This window comes from Desarmillaria tabescens (assembly GCF_030435595.1).
Source record: "Desarmillaria tabescens strain CCBAS 213 chromosome Unknown EV420scaffold_71, whole genome shotgun sequence".
NCBI classification, from domain to species: Eukaryota; Fungi; Basidiomycota; class Agaricomycetes; order Agaricales; family Physalacriaceae; genus Desarmillaria; species Desarmillaria tabescens.
The window spans coordinates 159,767-179,448 of record NW_026848370.1 but is presented as its reverse complement, the minus strand read 5'-3'; the positions used below and the strand labels follow the sequence as shown (position 1 = coordinate 179,448).

General features: G+C 48.3%; 11 protein-coding genes across 11 annotated transcripts; 6 read left to right on the top strand and 5 right to left on the bottom strand.

The window, feature by feature from the left end:
* Positions 1–578: 578 nt before the first annotated feature.
* On the bottom strand, positions 579–2,193 carry EV420DRAFT_1580497 (Alpha/Beta hydrolase protein). The gene is made up of 4 exons (XM_060474626.1): positions 1,959–2,193; positions 1,616–1,899; positions 1,450–1,560; positions 579–1,393 (listed from the first exon to the last, which is right to left on the bottom strand). The coding sequence occupies exons 1-4, from the start codon at positions 2,024–2,026 to the stop codon at positions 735–737; spliced, it is 1,122 nt and encodes a 373-aa protein (XP_060323941.1). The 5' UTR covers positions 2,027–2,193; the 3' UTR covers positions 579–734.
* Positions 2,194–2,718: 525 nt separating this feature from the next.
* On the bottom strand, positions 2,719–3,939 carry EV420DRAFT_1580489 (uncharacterized protein). The gene is made up of 5 exons (XM_060474625.1): positions 3,743–3,939; positions 3,441–3,688; positions 3,363–3,385; positions 3,105–3,340; positions 2,719–3,052 (listed from the first exon to the last, which is right to left on the bottom strand). The coding sequence occupies exons 1-5, from the start codon at positions 3,789–3,791 to the stop codon at positions 2,799–2,801; spliced, it is 810 nt and encodes a 269-aa protein (XP_060323940.1). The 5' UTR covers positions 3,792–3,939; the 3' UTR covers positions 2,719–2,798.
* Positions 3,940–6,275: 2,336 nt separating this feature from the next.
* EV420DRAFT_1650169 (uncharacterized protein) lies at positions 6,276–6,904 on the top strand (the record flags this gene model as incomplete). The annotated part of the gene is made up of 4 exons (XM_060478422.1): positions 6,276–6,422; positions 6,478–6,524; positions 6,576–6,659; positions 6,712–6,904. 4 exons carry the CDS (start codon positions 6,276–6,278, stop codon positions 6,902–6,904), a joined length of 471 nt encoding a protein of 156 aa, XP_060323939.1.
* Positions 6,905–7,077: 173 nt separating this feature from the next.
* EV420DRAFT_1580479 (Alpha/beta hydrolase family-domain-containing protein) lies at positions 7,078–8,877 on the top strand. Its single transcript, XM_060474624.1, has 9 exons — positions 7,078–7,621; positions 7,670–7,813; positions 7,863–7,968; positions 8,028–8,271; positions 8,325–8,370; positions 8,432–8,495; positions 8,546–8,624; positions 8,672–8,767; positions 8,833–8,877. The coding sequence occupies exons 1-9, from the start codon at positions 7,489–7,491 to the stop codon at positions 8,848–8,850; spliced, it is 930 nt and encodes a 309-aa protein (XP_060323938.1). The 5' UTR covers positions 7,078–7,488; the 3' UTR covers positions 8,851–8,877.
* A 239-nt stretch (positions 8,878–9,116) lies between these two features.
* On the bottom strand, positions 9,117–9,563 carry EV420DRAFT_1580478 (uncharacterized protein). Its single transcript, XM_060474623.1, has 2 exons — positions 9,352–9,563; positions 9,117–9,323 (listed from the first exon to the last, which is right to left on the bottom strand). Exons 1-2 carry the CDS (start codon positions 9,484–9,486, stop codon positions 9,165–9,167), a joined length of 294 nt encoding a protein of 97 aa, XP_060323937.1. The 5' UTR covers positions 9,487–9,563; the 3' UTR covers positions 9,117–9,164.
* A 287-nt stretch (positions 9,564–9,850) lies between these two features.
* On the bottom strand, positions 9,851–10,793 carry EV420DRAFT_1485706 (uncharacterized protein; the record flags this gene model as incomplete). Its single annotated transcript, XM_060470279.1, has 3 exons — positions 9,851–10,402; positions 10,633–10,719; positions 10,788–10,793. The coding sequence occupies 3 exons, from the start codon at positions 10,791–10,793 to the stop codon at positions 9,851–9,853; spliced, it is 645 nt and encodes a 214-aa protein (XP_060323936.1).
* Positions 10,794–11,750: 957 nt separating this feature from the next.
* EV420DRAFT_1580471 (uncharacterized protein) lies at positions 11,751–13,097 on the top strand. The gene is made up of 5 exons (XM_060474622.1): positions 11,751–12,294; positions 12,341–12,414; positions 12,501–12,653; positions 12,712–12,840; positions 12,888–13,097. The coding sequence occupies exons 1-3, from the start codon at positions 12,208–12,210 to the stop codon at positions 12,598–12,600; spliced, it is 261 nt and encodes an 86-aa protein (XP_060323935.1). The 5' UTR covers positions 11,751–12,207; the 3' UTR covers positions 12,601–12,653; positions 12,712–12,840; positions 12,888–13,097.
* Positions 13,098–13,579: 482 nt separating this feature from the next.
* On the bottom strand, positions 13,580–14,877 carry EV420DRAFT_1485705 (uncharacterized protein; the record flags this gene model as incomplete). Its single annotated transcript, XM_060470278.1, has 4 exons — positions 13,580–14,291; positions 14,387–14,476; positions 14,531–14,667; positions 14,794–14,877. The coding sequence occupies 4 exons, from the start codon at positions 14,875–14,877 to the stop codon at positions 13,580–13,582; spliced, it is 1,023 nt and encodes a 340-aa protein (XP_060323934.1).
* A 731-nt stretch (positions 14,878–15,608) lies between these two features.
* EV420DRAFT_1122697 (uncharacterized protein) lies at positions 15,609–16,603 on the top strand. The gene is made up of 2 exons (XM_060465929.1): positions 15,609–15,822; positions 15,885–16,603. The coding sequence occupies exon 2, from the start codon at positions 16,056–16,058 to the stop codon at positions 16,503–16,505; it is 450 nt and encodes a 149-aa protein (XP_060323933.1). The 5' UTR covers positions 15,609–15,822; positions 15,885–16,055; the 3' UTR covers positions 16,506–16,603.
* A 687-nt stretch (positions 16,604–17,290) lies between these two features.
* EV420DRAFT_1122677 (uncharacterized protein) lies at positions 17,291–17,867 on the top strand. The gene is made up of 2 exons (XM_060465928.1): positions 17,291–17,515; positions 17,597–17,867. The coding sequence occupies exons 1-2, from the start codon at positions 17,388–17,390 to the stop codon at positions 17,745–17,747; spliced, it is 279 nt and encodes a 92-aa protein (XP_060323932.1). The 5' UTR covers positions 17,291–17,387; the 3' UTR covers positions 17,748–17,867.
* Positions 17,868–17,916: 49 nt separating this feature from the next.
* EV420DRAFT_1769065 (uncharacterized protein) lies at positions 17,917–18,589 on the top strand (the record flags this gene model as incomplete). The annotated part of the gene is made up of 1 exon (XM_060481005.1): positions 17,917–18,589. Exon 1 carries the CDS (start codon positions 17,987–17,989, stop codon positions 18,587–18,589), a length of 603 nt encoding a protein of 200 aa, XP_060323931.1. The 5' UTR covers positions 17,917–17,986.
* Positions 18,590–19,682: the final 1,093 nt, after the last annotated feature.

Genomic DNA, 19,682 nt, shown 5'->3' with positions numbered 1-19,682 from the left:
AGAACTCGGTATCTCTCAATGCCATCTTCATTGATCCCACACCTCACCCTACCATGTTCGCTAGCGGAGGACCCTCACCTTTCCCTTCCTTATCTCGCGGAGATTCGAGCTATGACCTTTAAATAGGGAGTTTCTTTGAACCAGAATTCAGCCTACACGCTAAAAGAACAATACATTCACGACTGAACGTGCCCTTGCCTACACATTATTCGTAGTACCCATTATTTCCGATCCTAAGTAGCGAGCGCATCTAGCTCTCTCAGCAGCATCACTTGTTTGATTTGTCAAAGAGCAGGGTCAGTCGGGCTCAGCACCTCGTCCTCAGTGTACTCAGCGGATACTCGCTAGCTGAAAAAATTCGAAGGTGTGGAAAGGGTGTTGCGGGCCGCGGGATATCGCTCGCTTAAGCTCCGGACAAATATTTGTGGAGATGTCGCGTTTACCTGACGATAGGACGCGATCGACGTGGCTTGCGAGTTCATAAACGGTTGATGCTTGTTCTTCTTTGGTGAAACAGGCTGCATCCGCCGCCAGTGAGTGACTCTTACGGGAACTCGAACTGTTAACGGAACATTATCACGTTCAGTGAAGACGGCGATGTTATTTGTTTGAGCGCGAGCTAATCAGTGTACGGACAGTTTGAATCTATGTAGTATGGAATGAATAAGTAGAGTAGTTGTAACGTGCGAGTATTATTGGAGCGGTATGCAATTTGTGGTTCGTGCTTATACCATTCAGTTTACCTGGGAGTGAACATCATACATCCACTGTACGACCGTCGGAGTCAAGCTACTAGCAAACTCGGAGGGGTTCGCACCCCAAAAGAAGTCATAGTACGGATCATTATGGTTCCCACCCGGCTGGAAACAATACGTCACGCGATCCTTGGGCCACGACTTGAAGTGCTTCTCATACAGAGTGACGATGGAGTCCCTCAACGGCTCGAATTCACCAACGGTGATGAGGAGCTTGTTGATCAAGTTCTCCGCACCGTCGAACCAGCCCTGGGGAGCATGCGAGGCCTCCATGTACGGAATCTGCGAGGGCGGGACGGCCTTGAGGATGGGGGCACCCCATTCGCGGAGGGTATCGGCGCTGGTGATGTCGGTGTGGTTGTTCTCTTCGAACGAGTTGGGGACATCGGTGCCGCCGACGGAGATCCAGGGGGAGAGGAGGTACCCGCCGCCGAGCTTGGTGCCGGGCGGGAGGACGAAGGGTTCGACGCCGGGGATGGGGTGCAGCATGTGTGAGAGGAGCATGAGGATCAGGTTCGAACCGGCGGATTCGCCGACCATGGTTATGCCTTCTGGGGGGACTCCGCTGGCGATGAGGTGGTTGAGCATGACGACAAGTTGGCGGAGAGGGAGGGGGTAGTCGCCTTCGGGGTGGAGAGCTGTGGCGCGGATGGTCGGTTGGTTTGGGGGAGGCGAAGGAGAGGAGGGTACGTACCGTAGGACAGGGCGCACAAGCCAACATCGAGACCCCTGTTCTTCATCTGGCCTTGCATCCATCGCCAGAAAGGATATCCTTCAGCGGGAGCATGGACGAGGAAAGCACCGCCTAGAAGCGGAGGTTAAGCGGAAAGGAAATGGCACTATAAAGCTGAAACACTAACCGTGAAGGAAAATGTTGACGCGTTTAGGGTTCTTGGGACCAACCCACATGATCTTAGCACCAAGGTCGAGTTCCTCAACGTTCATCGGAACACCAATCTTCTTCGTGTACCCAACATAGACAGTCGTACGAGTTCCCGAAAACTGTACTGGAGCTGGGCGATGTTCAAGTGCGTAAGGTAGTGCACGCTGTAGTGGCTGACGACGCGTCTCCAGGTCTTGTCCCTCGTAGCTCTGTCCCATGGGGAGACCAGAAGCCTGTAGAGAACCTTGAAGGCTAGAGTCGAAACATTCCAGTTGCCTGTGAGGAGGAAAGGAAGGAGAGACGACGTACGCAAGAGTCGGCAAAGACCAGGTAGATACCCGCGATTTCCAAGGGAGTGATAGTTTACGACGCGAGTATGCTTGACCATGGTGGATCAATTGTCCAGCCAGCAAACTCTGTATTCCTTATAACCGACCTAGACGAACCCGAGTCGCAGGTAAATCATGCGCCGCAGGTCTTCACGCTAAGGGTAAGCGTCAACCGTGGTCCGTAGGAAGTATCTTGCGTCTGGCATGGTAAGCCTGAGGACCGCTGCTATGACTGAAATACAAAGAACAAGAAATTGCGGGATTAACCGAGGAGAAAGTTCAGCGGGAGTTCGGGCCGGTTCTCCCATCCAATGGTCTTCGACTAGCAGGACAACGGGCAGCCAATCCTGCGTATCTGCAGCGGAAGGTCGTCCCTGATGCTTACGGGTTTGACAACCTCGACCCTTTGTCCGACTCCGGAGACAGGTGCTACTCGATGTAGCTTGTACGACATCGTCGCAATCATGGGCATTTGAACAGTGCACAGCTTCCCTACTCGACGACAATACTTCGATCTTGCACGGTTCTTCAAAGTTTACTGTATGGATATGTAAGCGTTATTATATTGGATTAGCATGCAATTTATCTAGCTTCAGCGACGGTTCCATGTGATTGAAACCGCGACTGATATCGGTTCGAGGCGCATTTTAACGAACATTCTCTATCCTCTCAAGATCTCATCACCGAAATATGTGTCGATACTTATTCACGTCATACTGCGACTCCGAATATCAACTCGATAAAACAGTGTATGTTTTTCACGTCCAAGTTCTAGTTATTATATGATTTAACAGTACAAATAACACAGTTCTAACAACACAGTAAATCCATCTACTCAGCCGTAATAGTCTGCCCTCCATCAATAAGAATACTAGCCCCAATCATATAACTATTCCTCGGGCTACTCAACATCGCCACCATATCCCCAATCTCCCTCGGCTCTCCAAACCTATGCAGCGCATTATTATCCAAGATCCTCTGGGCCGTCTCCGGTGTCGCACCAGGGAACGCCGCCAGACCCGGCGTGAAGATGTACCCCGGCAAAACCGCATTGATACGGATCCCGTTCTTCCCGTGGTCCTGGGCTGGGCCCCACACCAAATCAGTAAGCCATTCGAATGAAAATCGTTAGCTTACCAGCAGCCTTGGTCAACCCATTAGTAGCGAACTTGGTATGGGTGTACGCACCGCCCTCGGGGACAGCGATAACAGCCGCAGCAGAGGACAGCACGACGATACTCCCTCGCTCCGCCGGGCGCGCCTCCGAAGTCAAAGGCGTCACGAGCCTCTCCTGCTTCTCCATCGTCTTGATCTGCTCCTTGACGAGGAAGAACACCCCATTAATATTCGTCTGCTGGAATCGCCAACCACTCCTCCGTGGGCGTCTCCGCAAACGGTTTCCTCTCTCTCCCGAATGACTGCACAAAAATCAATCAAAATCAACCTCACTTTCTCACTTAACACAACACTTACACCAGCGATATTCGCACAATAATCCACCCTCCCAAACCTCTCGACAGACTTTTGCATGAGGTTCTTCACGGATTCTTCGTCGCCCATGTCTACCTGGATGACGAAGGTTTCGAATTGGGAGTTTGACGCGAGAGCTTTGGCTTCCTCTGCGACTTCGGCGGCGGCTTTGTCCCGGATGTCTGCGAAGACTAGCCCGCGTACGCCGGCTTCAGCGAATGCTAGAGCTGTGGCGCGGCCCATTCCGGAGCCTAGGGGACAATGCGTCAGTTCGAATGCATACACTGATGGAAAGAGGAACCCACCGGCACCGACGACGAGAGCGACGCCGTTCAGGTACAAGTCGAGACCCATTTCGTTCGAGTAGAGAGAGGAGAGGAGAGGAGACGGACGGTTGCTTTGCTTCAATTCAATTTACAGCTTTTAAGTGTTCACTCGCTAATACCCTTGCGCGCGCTCCTGCCCTAGGTAATTACTTAGCCGCAATCCAATCAATACGCAATTCGCATTTTTTACTCTGGTACGGCCGTATTGGATCGGCGACAAACGCTAGGGAAGATTTGCGGTCTCTTCTTACGAGTCGGACGCCGTTCAATTTTAATGTAGAGGGACCAGTCAAGAAGCATCTACCCACCTCCTCCGTGTCTAGAAACGCCGACGCTCAGCAATTCTACGGAAAGTCTAGTTGTGTGTTACGCCGTAATGGATATCGAACGGTGGGCTGGATGTCGTTCAAATGATTAGATATGGGTCACGGTTTGCCATGCGCTTGCCGCCTGCAAAATTAAACATAAGCATGGCCCACCTCGGGTCGTTCTTCAGGCATGTGATTTCTTCGGTGCCGCTTAGATACTGAAGCCAGATCCGATAATGGGTAGCCAAGGAGATGGGGTGTCCTGTGGAAGAAAAGGTTTAGAAAAGCCTCAGATCACGGAGCGCCGTCAATCTCTTCACAGGAAGGAGGACTTGCCGCTGAATTTTATGGACTTACAGATAGAAGATGATATTTCGTTGTTCAGAAGCAGGAGTCTTCTTCAAGTAGTGATTAGTCGAGTATCGGAATCCCGAAGCGTATGGTCACCTGGAAAAATCCTAATTATCTGTGATCGATATATCTGGCCCGTTGGGAGCTCGTAAATATTCTAGACATGCTCTTCCCTGATCATTATTGATGCACGCTTGTTGAGTGTCGATGAGAATTCTCACTTCAAGTTACCTCATAGTTGGTTTTTAGCATGTGCGTCATGACACTTGAATAAGTCTTTTGTCGCTCTTGTAGACTGTTGTGTTCTTCCGGCACAGCCGGGGGACACCGGTCCGGATGGCCATGGCGGGCCGCAACCTTTCGGAGATAGAAAAAAATTTCTCTGTTGACTCTGTTCATCTTTCCGTCTTCGTCCACCACGTCCTGCTTTCTGCACGCTGCGCTCAGCAATTACCGTATGTTCGTCATGGCCAGTTTTTCAGAGATTTTGGTGAAGACTTAGGAGGGCCGGATGGTCTGTCCATGGTGCGTATCGAAGTCTATTCTCCCTCTCCAATGATTCCAAACAAAATCTGATTTAATGAGCCTGACCCGGCACGCTGGGCTTGACGATATCTTTGTTATTTCTCTGAGACTTTTCTCCTTGCCATCTACTAGTGAACAATTCGCTCACCATCTCGTTTTCAGACACCTCGTACCTCGGACTTTGCCCTCTGCGGAGCCGCACACAGCCACGGAACATCCAAAGTTCCGCCCATTCACGTGTGATAACCATGGCGCCCGCCCAAGTGGTCCTGTGCCATGTAATATTGATAGTGGTGTGTGTGACTCTTACCTTAGCCCTCCATTCCTTGCCTCCTTCAATGATTCCTAAAAAAAAACTGATTTTAATGAGTACGACCTGGCTCGCTGGGTTTGACGATATTTTTGCATACGACTCTGAGACTCTTAATCCCTTCTATTATCTGGAATGCAGTGATTGTTGCTTACGCTCCCTTTTTTCAGGCGGTTGAGTCACCAATGTTTAGTGCTACGCCCGATTATCGTATGGCGGAACCGCGGGAGGGAAACCAGTGCGTATTGAAAGCATATTCTGCATTCTTCGACTGCGCGTACATACCGGATCTTGAGTCCATTGCGATGATTCCTTGGTTTGCCGAGACCGACTACATCCTATATTCTTATGAAACCTTGTTCATCTCCTTTTGCCTTCGTCAGACTTGCGGGTTCATAGCCTGCTTCAGACTATACCGTTCTGAAGGATGATCCTTATTACCTTATTTATGTACATATTCTTTTGATCCTGAAGAACCGCGTTTTTTCAGTGATTCCAGAATTATTGAGTATGACCTTTTTGTTACTGAGACATTCGTCATCTTGCGTTTTGCGGTGAATTGTTTTGGAAGAATGCCGTTGATGATTCTCTTCTCAGGAAGGAACTCGGACAAGTCGGGGGAGGATGACTGGAACGGCACTTTCGATGTGTATCAGCCGTGTCGAGTGCCCAGCCAACGGTCTTAGTTACTATTCTTGGACGCGCGCCCATGCGCGATCTCCCTTGAAACAACGGAAGCAACACCTGGATCGCGGCTGAAGCAAAACATATCCGCGGGTGAATACAGTCTATCCTAGACTTCGTCATTTCCTCTCTCATAGCCTGGTACAGCCTCCCATTCACCGTTCACCACCCAATGCGCCACGATCCTGTCAGCTGGTCGCGAAACCGCTATAAAAACCGACGTCTCCTCACTTTCATATCTCATCACCTTCACTTCTACTTGCTAGCCTTTTGATCTTCTTCGTCTTCTTGAAAACTGATCATTTTCACTTGTTATTTTTCAACTTTGTTTACAATGTCTTCTTCTACGATCCTCTTTTTCTTCTCTGCTCTCTTCTTCGCTGCCGCTTCCGCGTCACCCCTGGCCGCTCGGGGTACTTGTCATCCCAACTTTGAGGGCGCCTGCTCTCACTGTGTCTACCCCGAGTGGTGCACTCTCGTGGTCAGCCAACGCCGCCGCCGGCGCACCCGTCAATGCTAGTCCTTCACCCTCGAAGTTCTTTTTCCAACAGAACGGGTCTCCTGTTGTCAGCTATACTGTCAAGTACGTACCTTCTACCTTTCTTCCGGAGTCTTGCTGACCAGAATTTTACAGGACCGAGGCTAACAACAACTTCGCCGTCGAACTCAAGGGTAATGCGCTGTTCATGAACAATGTTGACTGGTCGGGTAGCAATGTGTACGTTTTTCTTTCGTCTTTTACATATTTCCGTGGCTGACTCGATGTACAGGAACCAGAAGTGGATGGTTGACTGCACGATGTGTTCTACAGACATCTCTCAGAAGAAGGGCGTCGTCGCTTCGGGATGCACTATCACTTCCAACACCAACAACGGATTGTGTGTTACCGCTAAACCTAATGCTCAGATGACATTGACTCCTTGCTCCAACTCGGGAGACCAGCAGTTCAACTTCTCGGTTTGAAGAATGACCGGAGGGGAAAGTGGGTTGTAGGATTTGTTTCTTGGGGTTGTTTTTTGTGATTCGTTTTTTTTATCTCTTCAATTATCTACATGACATTCGTTTCATGGACTTATAGTAGTGGTATGCATGCATAGCCGGGGAGATGGGAATTTGATTTGATTGTGCACAATTATCTATCCGGCGAGCCTAATTCCGAAAACGGAAGCCCGACTTTTTCTTCAGACCTGACGGCGGCCGTCGTGCTTATCGTCAATTAGGGCCATTTACGTGTACTCAAAAATAACCTCGTCCGTCATCGCATAACCCAATGTAAGTATACAACCGCCTTTGGTATCCGATCTGGCCGAGCCCCTACGTAGCATTCACTACAGCGGTATGCAAAGTGCGGTGTATCTATTCCCTATAAGCATTATCAGCACTACTGACGAAGTTCCCCTACTATGACACATCCCGGATTTACAAAACAAAACATTGGTTGCCGCTGCGATTCGGAGTCCATTGTCGTTGAAGTTAACTCCAAGTGTAGGGGAGCTTCAGGTATATAACCAACATCTGTGGCGCTAGCCCTCCACCCACATTCAATCATGAACGTTACCGAGTTCATCATTGACACGTATAGTACCGGAACACCACTCGTCTCTACTGCAAAGCGCTACCGTCCGTCTGCCGTTATAGAGGAGGGTTACATCCTGATATTCGCGCACGGGACTGGATTCCGTGCGTTTATTCTTCTCCTCTCACTTCCCTACTGATCAAATAGATCAGATAAAGAACACTGGGAACCAATTATCGAACGTCTCTACGCCTATGGTGGGGCCATTGTCGAAGCCTGGACAATCGACTCGCAAACGCATGGTGCAGCAGCTACACTTAACAGAGATGCCATTGATGAACCGGGGTTCACCTACAGTTAGTCTGAATTCCCATAGAGAATCCAGAGAGAAACTGACAATAATAGGCTCGTACCATTACGCCGAGGCCTGCGCGAACCTGTACAAGACCCATCTGAACGGAACGCGTCATCCGGTCGTACTGATAGGACATTCTGCCGGGGCTGCATCCATGTAAGTTTCCCTGCTAAATATCTCATATCTGATACGATAGACTGACTTCTGTGCAACAGAGCATTAGTGCCATCCTTCTGCGGGAAATCCATCACTCAGCCTTTCTCGGCCTTGATCCTTGTTGAACCCGCCATCTGGCCGGGATCCATGATCGGTATTGCAGACTCCCCTGCTTACAAGCTCGCCTGCGTTTCTATCCCACGCCGGCGAACAAATTGGGAGAGTAGAGACGCTGTTCGTAAGGACCTAGGGAGGCGCGCGCCGTGGGGAATCTGGGATAGACGCATTTTGGATTTATATGTTGTAGGTACAATCTAACGTTGCAGCTGTTGATCTATGCTGATTTAATAAATCAGGAGCACGGTTTCGAAGAGGATAAGGAAGGGGTGTCACTCAGATGTCGTCCCAAACACGAGAGCCAACCGTTCATTAACCAGATAAATGCAGTATATCCCTATCGCAGAATTGGATAAGACGAGGAAGAAGGTGCCGGTGCATATAGTCTATGGGGAGAGGAATGATTTGTTGTGTGTTTCTCCATTGCATTCACTGCATGGAGTCTGACTTGAGCTGTTAGCACCCGGGAAAAGCAAGACTCTCTTCTTCGAGGTCGTAAGTTTGCCTCCGTTACCAGAATACCGGGGGCTGGACACCTGGTATGTTCCCGCCGGTTGCCCTTCACATATGCACTGATGGAGAGCAGGTTGTTCAAGAAGCACCCGACGCTGTTGGTGATGTGTTGCTGCGTATATTGGAGGAACTAGGGAACCAAAGGTATGTTGAGCGGGAGTACTGTTCTGTAAGGGCTTCAAGCGTTGGTACAGCAATAAACGGAATAGACATAGACATATAGACATTGTATAGTATCAAATATTTCGGTGATATCTGCCGCTTACCATTTTTGACCTGGTCTAAAAGTTCGCGGAAAGTAGAGGCGTGCAGCACCCGTCTTCACCGATACACAGGAGGGGTATTATATCAGCGGGAAAATTGGATCAAATAAACCGACGATTAATTTATACGCAAGCGAGATGACATAAAATCACCTCAATAATTAACGATGATGCGCTACCCTACATTAACACCGACTCGCAGTTTTACTTGAAGTTATCCACACAGGCAGAGGTTTCAACTTCCAAGGAATATTGCCGAGCACTAAAATTCCCTGGCAAACGGCTGCACATATCAATCGGGGGCTAGCTAGTACTATCCTCATAATATATTTGACATGACCAATGCAAGAAGCCGGAACTAAACAGTAGAGAGCGATGAAGAAACGAGAGTACTTGTAACAATGGAATACCATTGAATTTATGGAAAGTCAGATGAAACGAGTTGTGGGTAAGAAAACGCAGCTGGAAGCAGACTACAGAAGTATAGAACGTTAAAAAAGAGACGAATTTTTTTGAGCATAGCACATTTCTCAGGCTCCGGGAGCAGGGCACACCCCCGATTGACTTCGAGGAAATACGATATTGCTGCCAAGAAAACAAAGATTGATTTCATTGTTGGCATCATCTGTTAGCTCTGAGGGCACTGTGACGATCCATCCATTTCTTAGGCTCGGAGGTAGCGGAAGCTTGCTGAACTTGGGGCAGAAAAAAAGGGGAGGGACTGAAAGATGGGGCAACAGAAGATGCACGGTGAAAGTGAAGACGAACTTGAAGGGAGGTGCATTTCTTGGCCAGCCTGGAAGGGATCGCTAAAGTTGGGCGGAGGAGGCGAGTCCATCGAGGGCATAAGAGAAGGCGATCGACGACGAGAGTGAAGTATGTTGAGGTGTGATTCAGAGCGGCGTCTGTGACTGTCGTACGAATAAATAGGTTTTGGAGGTATGCACCATCCAGAGCCGCGGCGAAGGTGATTGTAGGGAGTCGAGGTATCAAAAGGCCTGCTGGAGTCCAGTCGGGGATCGCAAAGGAAGGGTAAAATGAGTGAACTTGGGAGAGGCGGACTGGGGGAGACCAAGGCTAGCAAGAGGCGGAAGGGAATTCGAGGAGCCTAATGACTCGTAAGGGCGCGGTATCCGGCATGGATTGGACATCAAGGATCGGCGGCAAGCGCAGGCATGGAATAGGATTGGGCGCAGTACCGTTGTTTGACAAATAGGAGTGCGATACGGCTGGTAAGTAACTGTGGAAGGGAAAGTTATCATCAGAGGGCCTTGGTTCTGGCGCCGTTTCAACGGAGGGACTAGGAGAGGCAGGGGGGAGAGTGGCGGAAGAGTTGTCGATGGCGAAGCTGGCGGGTCCGAGCTTGACTGCAAGGCGACTGGTAAGGCTTCCAGCTTTGTTTTATCCTTATTTCCTACGCATTTCTTCTGAGTCGATGCCTGGCCATGCTTCCGAATCTTGTGCCTAGTCATACTGGATGGATGCCCAGTTTGGTACTGGTGGTTCGCATTCGTGGACAGACTAGATTTTGGAGGCGGAGGCTATGATATAAGGAGTGGCGTCAGCGTGGTGGTCAAAGAGACGAAAGAACGATAGCTTGCTGGACAACATCGATGTGAGCTTTCAGGTTTCCCCGTTGAAGACTCTTGAATCTACAGTTGTTCATTGGGCAACGATACATTCTAGGTGAATATGTCCTCAGATGCGGACTAACTGATGCTGAGGAATGAGCCACTTATTCTTTGTCGCGTGCCGCACCAGTCAAATGAACCTTGGAATGCCGACGCAAATTAGCCTTCGTGACGTATGTCTTCTTACATGTCGAGCAGAGGTTTGGTCGAGGTTTGGTCGATGGGGGCTGTGAAGATAACGAGAGTGTAAGCAGATGAGCGATGGCACTCAGATGAGGGAGAATGATCTACTCACAGCCATGTTTTTATTGTGTTTTTGTGGAAGAGATGAACGAGTAAGCGTCAATGAAATCAAAGGATGGGAAATTTTTGATGGAAGATGGTAAGTTCTACCATCGAGCGGCGACTTTATAAGGTGGACGAAGCCTGATGAAGCTATTCAAATTGACCTTTTTTAATCTGGGATCATCTTCTAGATTCATGGAATCCGTCGAATCTCCAAAAGGGGAGGTGCGATTGTTGTAGTAAATTCATATGAGCGACGAGGCGTCGCATTGTTACGAAGGTAGCTTTGTCCAACAAAGCCATAAGGACATATAATTATGGTTTTTACTTCACGGAAATCGAACGTCCCATCAGACTAATGCTTTCTCTTAAGAGCAAAATCAGTAACTGGACAAAGAGACACTGTAGACAAAGTAAAGCACCTTCGACCACGCGGCGTGAGGGGTCGTGAGAGAAAGCAGCCCGTTTCGGGCCTGATATGCATAAACACAAGCACAGTCTCCTTCAGGATCGAACACAAGGGGAAATTCTGTCGAAAGATTGCTGCCAAGGTAGTACTACTAATTGAAGCGCACTGCCATCTAGCTGACTTCATTAAGTAACTACTATCTCAGTGTATTGACACGCATTTGAAATAGCAGATAAATCAGCCTACATGAGTTATCCGGCCAATACAGAGCACTGGCAGGAGTCTTGAAAAAGCTGCAATTCGGAAAGCAAGTACACAGCTATGCGAAGACAGGCGAGCAGATGCGTTGTTGGTGATGTTTCTTTGTTACCCTTACAGCACTTTCGAGAAATTCAGCGAGTATGCCGATGCGATTAGACTGAGTACTGTCGGTAACGAATGAATCGATGAAAGCGCGGTTAACGTTGGGTCCGCGGCGATGCCGGATTGTTCCTCGTTCGGTCCGGAACACGTGGTCTGCTTCTTTCGGCGGACAGTCTGGGTCAGTGTCACAAAATCGATTCTCCGACACGTCCATCATGCGACAATCCAAATCGCCTTGAACAGATTATTGGCCAGTCCTCACGAAGTTTGTCTTTTCAGCAAAAAACTTTACCAGATCAGAATTAGTTCTACGAGACGCTCGTCCTTCTGCAGGGACACAAAGCATCAGTGAGCTATTTTCTGATTGATACGCCACATTCTTTCGTCTCTTGTATTCAAGGCACCATTAAAGATATGTTCATAATATGCCAAATGCACAGGGAAGAATGACCCAATGTTGTTTCCTCTATTGTCTCTGTGGTCTAAGACTAGTATCGGCACGCCTTCCCCTACCGCGAGTATCTACTGGTTTCGCCAGCGTACCAAAGTTGTTTTGGAGCTAAGTGGGTCTATTTATGGGAGTTCCAGGTGCAAGTACTTCCGTTAGTATATCTGACCAAGGCTGCCGGCATCCGACTGAGGATCGGCTATGGAATGAATGACACGCTATTTCAGACAATACATAGCGATGTTTATTTTGGAGCGGTTTGTAGCAAGATGTAAACTCCCGCGATTTATTCTTTCGGTGCGCGCCCTTTTCATATGAATGCCAAGCCGTTGATGTTTACAAGTCGAATATTGGCTGCCTGAGTTTCTGCTGCACGAATATAGCCGCAGGTCGCGGTGTCTTTCACCTTTGCAAGAAGTAAGTACTTGTATGTTCATCAGAAACTCCGACTTTTTTTGATCCTGATATTCGTTCCGTGGTAACCTGTATATTATACTATCTAGGGGTATCGGCTTCAATCGTGACAGCGCTCACGGTACCAGCTTCTGGATGATATCTCTGTTGTATTTTCTCGCTATATTTCAAGGCCAAGGAATGGACTAGCGCGAAGGTGCATACCACTCGAAATAAGGATATCTTGATTCTAAGTGGCACAGGTGCGTTTTAGTCTCAAAAGATATCTCCGAGGAGCCAGTGACTGAAAAAATTATTCAGAGGGTCGCCTAAAGCTTGATGTATCCTCCACCAGAACGTCGAACCCTCGCAGATGGCATCTTTCTGTTCTCTCAAGCTTATTCCCATCTCCTTAGTACCAAAACTGTGATTCCTCTTTATCATTTAGAAGTGAGCGCGTGTTCCTTCTCATCTTCTCCGGCTAATCTGTAGTTTAGACTCGATCGTGAGTACCTTTTGATGCGTATGAGCGCACAGCAGCGAATCGATGAGCTCTTGGCCTATTTGTGCTCCAGGCGGCCTCATGTAGGATGGATTCCTTTGCCTTCGAATCCCTGCTGATACAGACTTTTTCGCAACCGGCTTGCTAGGTCACGAAAGGCCTTTCTACGGCAAACGGGATTGCTGCGAGGGTGACTTGCTTTATGTTGAGTTTCTATCATCCTCGTATGATTTGTATCTTGATGGTGCTAATTAGGTCTTTTTGTCATGGATCGTTCTAGTTAGCATCTCGAGATATATTTAATATGAGAGCTGTATGAATGAAAACATTGGCGGGGATATTTGAATACTATGAGCTCGTATACTGATTAAGAACAAATTGCAAACGGTAAGGACTTATCAAGGATTGGAAACCTTTCGATAGCGCAACCATTGGAAAACAAGGACAGCCGAAGACAGCAACACAGCGGGGATGTAACAACGAGGAAAAGAAGGTACAGTATAACAGACAGATATTTCCAAAACATAATAGGCTATAGCAAGACAGATAGAAATGAAAGCGAGAAAGAAGAGAAAGAAATAGCAGCGGAAAACAGAGAGAATTACACTTCAAATACTTAACATGTCTGCACAGCATTTCCATGGTCCAGGAGCTCCTCATGAGAAGCTGTTCCAGCTACAGTTTTTCTCAAGGAGCAGGAAACACCTGCGAGTCGGGGCGGGTGGAGAGGACTTTGTCACCTACGAAGCGGAAACGGCTGTATTGGGTGTCATTTATCGGATCTGAGACGGTCACAGCACCAACCCACCGAAGGGTAGATGTATTAGTGGTCTGTTGACTGATCGGAGAGCGTGGGTGAGGACCAGGGTGACTGGTGTCGGGCGAAGAGGAAGAGCTCCCACTGCTCATCAGTGCGGATTCGGGGGACTCAAAGGGGCCAGTTAGCGAAGGAAGATGGCAATGAATCAGGCGGCGCTTCGGAATGAGCTCGATGCCACAGTCGTCGCGAAGGAAGTTGCGAAGTGTTGGAACGATGCGTGAGTGTGCCTTGAACTTGTAAGGTGTTGGTGCCGCACAGTGCCAGCTGTCATGGCGGTGCGGCATAATCGGTGTCAGGCAGCAGTCTTCTGGGAGTGGCAAGCGGGCACGTTGAATAAAAGAGCAAGGCAGCATCTTCGGAGGCATCGGAGCGGGCTGACCACGGATGAGAGTGGCGAGTGGCACCAGAGTGATCTTTGCTGGTGTAGTGTGCTGCGAGAGGGCTGGAGGGGACGAAACTGGAGTTTCAGAAGGAAGGGGACTGGTGATGATGCGGGGTAATGCGGAAGGCTGTAGATCGCCGTGTTTCTCTGCCTGGTGCTGAGCGAATGCTTCCAAGTCCGTGGTAAGCACAAACGGTCTGCAAATTTGACATATTAAATGTTGAATGTCTCGGCTAGTGGAAAATTTATGGTAAGTATCTACAATTAATGAGAAGAGAACACGAGGACTCACTGAATCGTTTTAATATGTATGCGAAGGTTGCCTAATTGGAGATTTTTGAAGTCCAGAGGGCAGCCGGTGCCGAGAGGACAGTAATGTAAACTGTATGGGAGCTCGTCAGAGTATGGTCTAGAGGATTTCAAAAATATGACTTACTGTTCTGCCCGAGCATCTCCCTCTAGGTGTTGTCTTTTATGCCTATGGCAGTCATAGCTTCGGTTGAACGACCACTTGCAATCCGTACCATAGAGAATACATTTGTATCTCAGAGGAATACGAGGAGGAATTCCGCGCTGAAGGATAAAAGTGAAGGACAAGTGAATAAATCAGATAAAAGGAGAGAGAGAGAGATAGACGAACCACCATGACTGCGAAATCGAAGGTGGACTTTCTTGCAACAATTCAAGCTGAAGAAAGACTTTAAAATCCGAGAATCCGAGTCGAAAATATTCCCTCGGTTTGGCCTGGTCCCCATCTAATGCTGAATCTTGATTGCCTACCATCTCTACGGGAGCGGCCGATTGTTTAGACAAAGAATCAGGATTGCCACCGTTTAAAGACAAATCGGGGATAAGGTTTCCAAGATTGTTACTGTGAAGCGAGGTTTGATCGGGTAGAGGACAGGGCTGAGCGTCCTACCCTGGTTCTGTTTATTTCCCTATGGCTATGCAACCGTTAGATGCATTTGGCCATACCCCCTCTTGAAAGTAGGGTTTGTATATTTTCTTAGACGCCATAAAGAGTAGAAAGTAGGCAATTTATGCGTGGAAGAACCGAGTGCAAAGGGCGGAAAACCCAGGATACTCGCTCGCCTCACTGGAGTGGTGGCAGTGATCAAATTCCAATGCAAAGTCAAGTTCCGATGCGTGTGCACGGATCAGAATCGGGTCAGCTTCACAGATAAGGTTCGAACACATCAGGGACGAGGATCCGAAATCACGAAGTGACCACTCGAGAAAGCTGGTGTCCAAGTCCGAGTCGGCGTCACGAAGAAATTTGCCTGGTAACGGTCGAAGTCTTAGAGATATTATCGAGCGAGAGTTAAATATCCTTCTTCATTTTCTAGACGCACTGCCATGATAAAAGGGGTCTCGATTATCCAGATCTGAGTACCATCATTGACCATGATGTGAAATCGTGAAGGACAAGATAATTTTAGGACGGGAGCAAAATGCAAGCACGAGATCACGTCAAGGGATCAAGTACGACATTCTGCAGTTCGTTCCTTAGCACCTTTGATTATCAATGCCCAAGACAACAGAGAAATCGAGAGCAGGTCTTCCTCGCAGGGTTGTCAAAGTGATGCCGGACACGAGGCTCGTAGCCCCTTTCTTTACCCTGACACTGACAAGTGTTATCCACCACCAGAATTAATGAATATCCGAAAGTAAATGATACTTTTTGTCAGGATTAGAACCAGGCGTAGTCGAGTAAACGCGAGAAAAATAGTAAGCAGAACCTCCGATCAATGTCATGAGACCGTGCCACTGAAGTACCAAACACGAAACAGCAACTCCTCTCGAATCTCCATCACCTACAACTATGGGTCAAGCATGGAGATTTGTCAATATCGACAGACGCCAACATCTCGGGGACTTGGGAAAAATAGGCGAAATCTTTCACTGTCACTTCACTGAAATCACATCCCTTTTGGCAGGCTCCTGGGCGGGGGTGCCGTATCATGTGTATAGGAGACTATATGGGAGAATGTCCACCGGGCGTCCTCACCTCTGAAGAAATGGCAAAGATCAAACAGTGTCCCGGATACTCGGATGACTATCCGACTGGGAAGACGTTGTATAGGTTCGCGTCCCATTACTATGCACGAATAAAATATCGAACACGCATCAATCTACAAGGAATGGTTCTGAGGAATCTGACGAAGCATGTCTATGTCCAGCAGGATGTGGTGGTCGAAGAGCTGAAGAGAAGTGGTAGAGGTGGCGATATTGGCAACGTCTTACTCATGAACATTTGTTGGTCTGATGACCCGTCGAGTGCAATGCCGGTGGATCCTTCGGGAGGGGGCTGGGCAGGGGATAGGTTTGATGTTGTACCACTGAGCTCAGTGGAGAACGACGAGGAGGATTGGGAGGACGTGACGGAAGATCAGGCAAACTTACCAGATTAATACTACGCTTAAGTCGGGTGCGGGGTAGGAGACACGGAGATTAAATACTTGCTATCGGCAAAGGCACTGAGAAAGCAAGCAAGCAAACACTACGCAACAACCGACGTGTGTCCACTGTCCAGTAAGTGGAACGCCAATGTCAGAGGAGCTTCTACGAATATGATAATCAGATGAAGTGAGGCCAGTGTACCTCAGGTACTATTGATGGGCCAAGTGCACCGATGGATGAGCTCTCAGCTAGGTAAGCCTGAAGGATGTGCGGGGAGTATACAAATAATCCAAAAGTACACCGTGAGCTACTGATGGTGCAAAGTATTCACCAGGAACAGTAATAAAAACATTACTAATGTCTGTTATGAGGCAAGGTGTACTGTGTATTAGCTTACATCGTACAGGAAAGGTGGACCACATACCTGTGTACTCTAGCACCTAATCCCGGAGTTCATAGGCATAGATGTCGCTATGGCATTAAGTTACTAAGTACATGCGAATCTGTGTGCACAGATTTATCAACAAAAAGCTTGTTATTGTTGCACTTGCGAAGAAACAAATCGGATTACCATTAGGGCTTCGCACCGTCACCGTATAGTACGGTTGTACGGGTGCCGTCATACGGGTACCGTATCCGTTCCGTCTGGCAAAAGACTTTGCCCAGACACGGACGGTATACGGATATCCCGTCGCCCGTTAACAACCGTATAAAGACGGCCGTTATACGGCACTCGACGGCCGTGTGGGTTGTCTAAAAATAACCCTCATCAGAGCACGCTATACGTGTGTTTACCATGTGCTCAACATCGTACCACGATGCGCTAGCACTGCGATCTCTTCAACGCTACAGCTAGCTCTTATTTCGCTCGCTCACATGAAGCTCTATTTCTTATGGCAGGCATAAATACTTGCTCTTCCCTACTTCTGCTGCCTCTGCCCTACTCCTGTTCATCCCTTTACTACTCGCTCATGTTTCGAAATACATTGCCCACAGGTGGCCGGTGCACCTGTCAAATATGGCGAGTAATACATTTTCCCACTACCTTACGGCCGTATTGACGACCGGCACGGCCGTCTATATACCCGTACCGTACCGTCAGCCTAGTTCTGAGAGCCTTGACGGTACGGTATACGGACCAGCCGTCGCCCGTCACTGTACCGTGGCTATACGGCCGTATACCGTATACGGTACGGTGCGAAGCCCTAATTACCATTGAAACACTGTTGCCACCGAGTATTATCAGTACCTGATAGGCTCACAAAGTGGCGGTGGCAGGAGAAGGTATGTGTATCTGGGAGTTATCAGCGCACATTTCTACCCGAAAGCCTACCTTTCCCAGTGGGATGGTGGTTGATCGGATGCAAGAAAAACACGAGCCCGGATCACGAGATCGTGTTGATGACCAAACAACACCAGACAACAACCTGCGGTTTCCTTTCTTTTTTTCTTTTCCACGATCACTTTGAACCTCGCCCTCAATTACTCACCAATGGGCCAATACTGGAGACTCGTCAATATCGACAGACGCGAAGTCGGCGGTGACTATGGGAAGCTAGGTGATGTCTTTTCCGACGACTTCAACCATATCATGTCACTTTTGGCGGGCCCCTGGGCAGGTTGCCGTGTCATCTGCATCGGAGACTATATGGGACAATGCCCACCGAGCGTCCTCACCTCCGAAGAAGCCGCTGAGATCAATGACTTGGACAATTCCGACTGTGACAATTCCGAAATGCCGACGCTATACACGTTCTCGGGCTGGTACTATAGGAGGATAAGGTCTCGAGGAAGCGTCGACTTACGAGGAATGGTTTTGAGGAATCTGACGAAGCGCGTCTATGTTCGCCGGGATGTAGTGATCGAAGAACTGAAGAGAAGTGGTAGAGGTGGCGATATTGGGAACATCCTACTGACAAACATTTGTTGGTCTGATGACTCGTCGTGTTCGATGATGTTGGATCTCACGAGAGGTGCTTGGGCAGGAGATAGGTTCGATGTTGTGCCGCTGAGTTCAGTGGAGGACGAAAAGGAAGAATGGGAGGATGTGACGGAAGATCAAGTCAAGTTGACTAGGTTTGCTCTCAGTCGCTGATAGATCCTGAATCGGGCTGGGGAACAGGCCGTTGTAAATTGTAATCAAATTTAATTCTCCCTGCCTGTCTCTTCAGCATCTTTTTAATTTTCCCTGTTGCGTCCTCTTTGCGCCATTAACGTGATATCCTTCGGGAGACCTTCGTGTGCGACGGCTGATTATTATTATTATTATTTTGCTCTGATTTTGACCATGACAACACTATCAAGCACAATGTCAACAAAAGTGAGCTCTGTTGTTTCCGTGTATATTCTTATGATTCTAATGTTATATAGATATCCCAAAGCCCTTTATGGTGTTCAAAAGTCTGCCTTTTCTGTGTAGTTATCATTCCTTTGCGTTTTTATACTAATTCATGTTTTTTTTTTTGGCCATTTTAAGAGTTAAGTGGCTGTTGGGTCAATGCCGGTCTTCATGCTAACCTGCCTTTATTTTATTGGGCTAACAGTATGCAACGATAAGCTGCTTATAGTCACATTTTCTGACGTCTTTCCTTAGCTCTTGGGAGGACTCTGCGATGTACAAGGTATGTCGTCGCTCTGCTACATTCGTAGTTTCGGCTCTAGCGAACATACGATGGAACAGATCAGGATCAGAGCTCGGCTTCTGGTTTAAGCATTGAAAGCATGTAAGATCTCTGGTAAGCAAGCTTTTTTCATCGCTTGTGCCATCATTGACACACTTATTTAATTTCATAGGGCCTTGCCGTGACAACGAACGTTGCGAAACGTGCTGACTTGGCGCGGTGTTGGATCCTAATACTCGTGACAAGGTGTTCACGGCTTTGCATGCATAGGCCGCCGAAATTAAGCATGACATAGACTACCAGGTGACGGAAAACAGTGATCGGGCGCTCGAGATCTCGTGACGGCAACCATCTCTTCATAAAGGTAAGCTCTTGCAAATCTCTGGCTTGCTCGCTTGCAAACTGTTTTCTTTATTTTTCCAGCTACAGTAATCGCAGCGCTGCTAGCTTTCCTCTGATGTCGCTAATGAATACTTTATTTAGATCACTCGATAATCACAGCGACTTAAATTTCAGTGGTATCACTGTTCTAGGTGCGTGTATTATCCCTTCACGCTAATGCGTTGT